The 7081-nt window shown below is 33.2% G+C and overlaps 1 protein-coding gene across 1 annotated transcript; it reads left to right on the top strand.

The window, feature by feature from the left end:
- The first annotated feature begins 656 nt into the window (after positions 1-656).
- LOC108449953 (probable BOI-related E3 ubiquitin-protein ligase 2) lies at positions 657-3106 on the top strand. The gene is made up of 4 exons (XM_017747350.2): positions 657-877; positions 1004-1104; positions 1351-1676; positions 2484-3106. Exons 1-4 carry the CDS (start codon positions 801-803, stop codon positions 3009-3011), a joined length of 1032 nt encoding a protein of 343 aa, XP_017602839.1. The 5' UTR covers positions 657-800; the 3' UTR covers positions 3012-3106.
- The last annotated feature ends 3975 nt before the right edge of the window (positions 3107-7081 follow it).

The following is a 7081-nucleotide window of genomic DNA, read 5'->3' as shown; positions in this document are numbered from 1 at the left end:
TTGTTAAATTTTTGGTCCGACATTTTAAAATTAAAAAATTACTTGATATTTATGTAATAAAAATATTGTACCCAACTTAAATTTAATATAGAATTTTAATGGTGGTAAAAATTCTTAAAATTCACATAATTATTTTAATTAGAATAAAATATTTAGGCTAGCTAATGATATTATAAAAGTTGAGGCACCAAATCATGTCAAAATTAAAATATGTAGATTAAATCTCAAATTTGAATGAAATATAGGGATCAAATTGAAATTCAACCAATCTTATAATCTAAAAATAAAGGCGTTGAAATTGAAATTTACCCATTATGGTTTTATGTTAAAAAAAATAGACAAGTGTCTATTGTTAAATCTCAAATTTCAACAAAATATAGGGATCAAATTAAAATTTGATATTTTTAGATTATAAAAATAAAGGGATTGAAATTAAAATTTATCAATTATGATTGTATTAAAAAATTGTGGAAGGCATTAGGACCTTTATATATATATAGTGGTATAAATACGGACATGGATTTCTTTTTGTTCATCGGAATTGGGCTACTCTGTAAAAAAGCAAATCAACAAGGGGGTCTTTCGGGTAAATAAAAGGAAATATGGCTCGAATCGAAAAATAAAATAAATAATAAGGCCAAACTAGAAATAAAAAGGAATATTGTCCATCGCCACGCGCCTACGCATCGTCTTCTCTCTCTATATGACGGAAAAACTCGTCTCCTATTTCTCTCTCTAGAGAATTTACAAAAAAAAAAAAAAAGAAAGAAAGAAAGAAAGAAAACTCAACCCTCCCAAAAATGGCGTTCCCTCAGCAGCAGTTTCAACAACACTACCAACCTCAACAACAACAACAACAACAATCAAAAAGTTTCAGGTAAATCCCCAAAAGAAAAAAAGATCGATCTTTTTAATAACTAAAAAATCATTTTTGATTTTCTGCTAAAAAAAAAGAAAACCCTAAAATTTTGAACATGTCTCTTTCTAATATGTTTGATCTCAGGAACTTGTACGCAATCGACGCTCAGGTTTCGCCACCACTTGCTTATTACAATACGCCTAATTTACAAAATTCCTCTCAGCATCCTCCATATATCCCTCCTTGTAATTCCTCTCTTCCTTTAAAAATGTCTTTATATTTCTATTTAATTGATGAAGAATTATGTGAAGTTAAGTTAAAATTGAACTTCTTTACTGCTAGTTAGCTGAGCTTACAACTTAGTTATCTCTTTCTTTTACCTTTTAGGCATCAAGTTTGGAACTTTGTTGTTTAATGTCTTTGGGATTCAGATGCATTCATGAAAATGTTCTTATAACAATTGGGTATGTTGATTTTTTTTATTGTTTTAGTTCATGTTGTGGGGTTTGCACCGGGTCCGGTACCGGTTACAGATGGGAGTGATGGAGGAGCTGAGATGCAATGGAACAATGGGGTTGAGCCTAAAAGGAAGAAGTTAAAGGAACAAGATTTTTTGGAGAACAATTCACAAATATCTTCTGTTGACTTTTTTCAAGCACAGTCAGTCTCGACAGGGTTAGGTTTGTCACTTGACAATAACAATAATAATCGAATGGCTTCTTCGGGTGATTCGGCTTTGTTGTCCCTCATTGGTGATGACATAGATAATGAGTTGCAACGACAAGATGCAGAGATTGATAGGTTCCTCAAAGTTCAGGTCTTTCTTTGTTGTCTTTAGCTTAGTTTTTAAATGTAGTTAACCGGAAATAAAACATGTTTGATTAGCTTCCACCATTGTTGCAAGGATTGATTTATTATTTAGGACATCATTTACGCCATATGTGGATATCAGTGGATTTTATGATCCTTTAATGCTTATAACATTATTATGGTTTTGTGCTAAAATTTTGCTGTTGATGTTTGTTTCGTATATTTGTTTTAAGTTTCTTGGTGTGGTTAATGGTTCTGTAAGCTCTGGATAAGGCGGTTATGTCATATTTACATTTCTTTGAGATTGTGGTCATTGTTGTTACCTAGCAGTGGAGTGCTTTTTGAGAACGAGTCAAGTGTTTGCATGTCCTGCATATGTTCATTATGTTTCCCCTTCAACGTTTTAACTATTAGTATTGAACTTTTTGCAATAGTAATGTTCTTCCCCATTCTCTTTTCATTGTTTGGTAGAAGTAATAGCAATTAAGATATATCTTTAATCATCTGCGTTTTCAGCTTGTCATTAATTATGGATCTCTTCATCATGTGCTTAGTTTTGTAACTCTACTTATTTACAGAAACAAGGGTTAATTATGTCTATGTTAGAAATGAAGAAAACTAGTGTGGAATTGAATAAAGTGAACTATTTTTGTCCTTCACATAGACAATGAATTTTGATGATCTATCATGCTTGGTCATTCTATAGTTGGAGGATGTTTCTGTTCTCCACACTCTGAGGTGAAGTTCATGGTGGTGAAACCTATTGTTTATGTTATATTTTGGCATTAACTTCTAATCTTTTTTCTTTGAATAGGGTGACCGATTACAGCAATCTGTGTTGGAGAAGGTTCAGGCTAACCAGCTCCAGACAATTTCGCTTGTGGAAGAGAAAGTTTTTCAGAAACTTCGTGAAAAAGAAGCAGAAGTGGAGAATATTAACAAAAAGAATATGGAACTTGAAGAGAAAATGGAGCAACTGACAATGGAAGCAGGTGCCTGGCAGCAGCGAGCCAGATACAATGAGAACATGATTACTGCCCTCAAGTTTAATCTTCAGCAAGTTTATGCTCAAAGTAGAGATAGTAAGGAAGGATGTGGTGATAGTGAGGTTGATGATACAGCTTCATGCTGCAATGGCCGAGCCATTGATTTCCAACTGCTCTGCAAGGAGAATAGCGACAAGAAAGAGTTGATGGCTTGTAAGGTTTGTGCAGTGAATGAAGCCTGCATGCTCTTGTTACCTTGTAAGCATCTCTGCCTGTGTAAAAGTTGTGAAAGTAAGCTTAGTTTTTGCCCCCTGTGTCAGTCATCTAAGTTTATTGGTATGGAGGTCTTTATGTAATGATATACGTATAAATGCTTTAATGTTATACTAAAGTTATAACCTGTATTCTTGTGATATTGATGATTGCTAGTTTGTCAGTTTGTTGTTCAAAAGCCCTTTTATGTCATCCATTGCATGTTAAGGATACTACACCTGCACTAACTTAAGCTGTTGAATGAGTGTTCATTGTTATTCTCTCGTTCACTGTTATGTTCAAGTAGTTTTATTTTTAACTTGCTTATGCTAGTTTAAGTAGCAAGGTGTTCGGGAGACCTTGTTATGAGAATGTTATTGAGGGGATAAAAAAACACAGGAAGACCAATGCATATGTGAGGTTCATGGTCTTTGTTGTCGAGGGGGGTTATATAGAAGCAAAAACATGCAGTGTGGGAGTTTAGAAAGTGAGTGTAGGTTGATGCAAATCCCAAATGCTTCAAGAAGGTTTCTCCTCGAGTATTTGGTTATATAAAATATCTAAAGTTGTGATTACACTTGCTTTTAGTTTGGTTGAACTATATATAACTACAATGATTCTCAGAGGTGGTTGAAGGGTTTATAAAATGATAAGGAATCCCGTTTGGTTTTTCCCTAATGACTTATTTGTTCATTGCTGTATCTGTTGGATGCACCAGCGTGTTGTTAGTTGTGAAATGCCCCCACCAAAACACACATTAGGAAGCGGAGGTTGGGGTTTACAGGTTTGTAGACACGTAATTGTAGTAGGACAGGTGATTGAGCCATGGATGCTTGGTTTTTGAAGCAATTGTGGAGTATTTAGAACAATTACGTATTTATTGTTAATTGTTCATATTTGAACTGTCCTATTTATTATTTACTGTTAGTAGGTTCTTTTCTTGGTCTCTGTTTAGACTTTGAGTAAAACTTGCATTTCTCCTTGGAAAGACGCGTTTTTATTTATTATATAGCCTGGTTTGTTCATCTTCCCTTTCTTCCTGAATTTGATCTCTGTATCCTTAAGGAAAACAGTTTACTTTAGGAATATGAATTGGAGAGAAGGGAAACAATTTAAGCCATGGACGGCTCAAACTCAAAAATGTTGAAAATAATAATAATAAAGTGGCCTCATATTTGTATCAGAGATGCAAAAGCAACCCCCATGTTTTTGTTGACATTACGCACTGTCGAGATTTTGGGAATCCGTGTTTGAACTTTAGCTAGTTAGCTTCTATCTGCTTTGGTACCATGGCCCAGTAATTTAAATACTAGCCGGCGTTTAGCTCTTTCACTGTTTCGAGGAATATGGACTGCTCCCTTGGTTGGGCTAAATTCTAGGTAGAGCCCTTTCTCTTTGAAGTAGATCGCATTTCAGTGAAGTTCCTCTAATGTCACATATCCCCATGCCTACTTTTGCTTATTCACCAGAATCCCATCCCATGTTGTTCTCGTTCCTTTGAACTCCTCTCCCATCTTTTCCTTTCATTAATTTTAACCACATTCATATAAGTATAATAAAGAGGATTTGGATTAAAACATTTTCTTTTCTTTGCTTCTGATAGTTGTTGCTCTACTATTATAACGTAACACCATCATTTCGAAAGGTCTTATTTTAGAAAAGAAAAATAGTACAAGATAACGTTCGCTTTTCAACAAAAAGTAGCACATTCTACTTGAATAAATATAGCAACAGTCTGACCATATATCACGTAGACAAGATAGCTGGCTTCCTAGTTTGCAGAAAATCAGAAACTTTATAAGGCAACTGAGAAAAAAAAAAAAAAAGAAGAGAAAGTGATAGCGCAAGGGCCATGCACAATGCACATGCACTGCAACACATTATGGAGAAAAATGGTGGGAGATATCAGTGAGATCTAAAGCTATGGGAATATTAATTGCTGTTTCTGACTGAATTCTGTATTACTCTAAAAACCAACTGTTGAACTTTAGGATTTGTGTTCAAATCTGCAGTACTTGTGAAAAAGAAAATTTCATATCAAGTACTGTTAGTAGTTGAACTGCCATCGTCCCAACTGAGAAATCAAATTGCAAGGCCGATGTGCATTATACAAAGTACTTCCTAAAAGGAATAATAACCCGAAGACCCCATACTTTTTCTCTACTAACTAATATTGTAATTAGTATATTTGTACAAGTCTAGTAAGGAAAACAGGTTATAATAATTTGATGTAGAAATGGACAAAAGTGGAGGGAATGCTTTTTAATTTCTTTAAGAGTGGGGGTGGAAGATTAACTTTTTTCTAATCATGCCTTGGAAAGTGATGACAAAGAAGAAAGTGAATCTGGTTGCCCCCATGATTATAAACTATCTGCTATCCATTATTGCTGTTATTATTATTCCATTTCCACCTTCACTTCCACTTCCACCACCACCTCCCACCGCTAACCCCAGCCGATCTCAGTCTTGTCATTGCCCCCACCACCCCCACATTTCCCCCTTTTTTATTCCATTCCATTCTCTCTTTTATCCTTCAAAAATCGAAGAAATTGAAATGTTATCGAAGTAACACTTTATATTAGTCCAGTTCAATCATCCAACCTCCTCCTTATTCCCCATAAAGCTGTTTTTTTCTTCCCCTTGTGGGGTCTTCGAGTTATCCCTAATGGAGGGGCTTACCTCCACTTTGCTTTCTCTTCCTTTTTTTTTAACCTGTCCTTTTATTCATCAGATGTAGTTGTACATCCGTGAAAATTATATAAATATTGGGGGACTCCAATGTGATCTTAGACTGTCAAACTTATTCCATTTTTAAACTGAAAATGCATCTTGTGATACCCACAGCGTCAGCCTCGGGTATGACGAGACTATACTATATAGATAGTTGCAATCTGCTAAGTTTCTGAAGGGGTCCCCAAACGTAAAATGGAATATTTGTATTTTCATAGTTCCCAGCGTTGTCTTTCCTCGTTTTTCTTAATGTTTTTTTTTGGACTGTCTTTGTATCATGTGCAATCTCTTTACACCCATTCCCCCCATATTATAATCTCATTATTAACATATATCAGTTTAGTTTTAGTTTATTACTCTATCATTTCCTCGACCGGCTAATATTATATAACAATTAATGCAAACACCGCACCTTCTGTCATTGGAAAAGATGAATTTTCTCTTGATGTTTCAATTTATCATTGTAGGCTTTTCTATACAAAGCAGGACTGGAATTTTATCCCTTATTGGCTCCACCATTCAACATCCTAATTGTAGATTTTGTCCCCTAATCCTATGTTTATAATTGTACGTATAAATGAGCTTTTTGGTTTCTTTTTATATTATTAGTCGTTATATTATGTGTAAATTGTGAATTTAATCTTTATATTTTAGTTTAAATAAATCTCAAAATTATACATAGATTATAGTTTAATGTGCAATTGTATACGTGAATGTTGATTTTGTACAATTTTACCCACGAAATTTTAGTTTAATTCAATTGTCACAAATTATTAACGCAATTATTGATATAACTTCATTTTATGTTTATATATTGTAGACAAAATTAATTATATTTATCCAATAGAAAAATAAATTGATCTATTTATTTCTTTAATGTGAATGATTGAATCAAAATTAAAGTTTCATCTATACATTTCAAACACAATCAAAGTTTCACGTGTAAAATTGCACCAAACTAAAGTTTATGTATAAGATTACATATTAAACCAAAGTTTATATGTAATTTTGAGATTTATCCCTTTTTAGTCTATGCACTTTTGAATTTTGAAATTTCAATATTGACCAAACAATAGCGGGTAAATTCATTAAGTACTACTATTTTTAAAATTTTATGTGGCATACACATTATTACATATGCAATGCCATGCCAACTTGATATTTACGCATATCACTCTCAAAAAACTGGTTAATGAATTTAACAGATGTCGTTTATGTCGTGGCTAAAATTTCAAAACTAAAAAAATATAAGGGCTAAAAATAATTAAATTAAAAGATATAGACTAAATCTATAATTTTGAACTTAGTACAAAACTAATAACATAACCAAACATATCCAATGTCAGGAATGAAATTTTAAAATACAAATATTACAAAGACTAAATGTATTTTAAAATTTAAAAATACATAGACTAAAATTGACTGAATTAAATTATAGTTACAG

The sequence above is a fragment of the Gossypium arboreum genome, chromosome 5, assembly GCF_025698485.1.
Source record: "Gossypium arboreum isolate Shixiya-1 chromosome 5, ASM2569848v2, whole genome shotgun sequence".
Taxonomy (NCBI): Eukaryota; Viridiplantae; Streptophyta; class Magnoliopsida; order Malvales; family Malvaceae; genus Gossypium; species Gossypium arboreum.
Note: the sequence above shows the minus strand (reverse complement) of the source record. Positions and strands in the feature narration are given on the sequence as shown.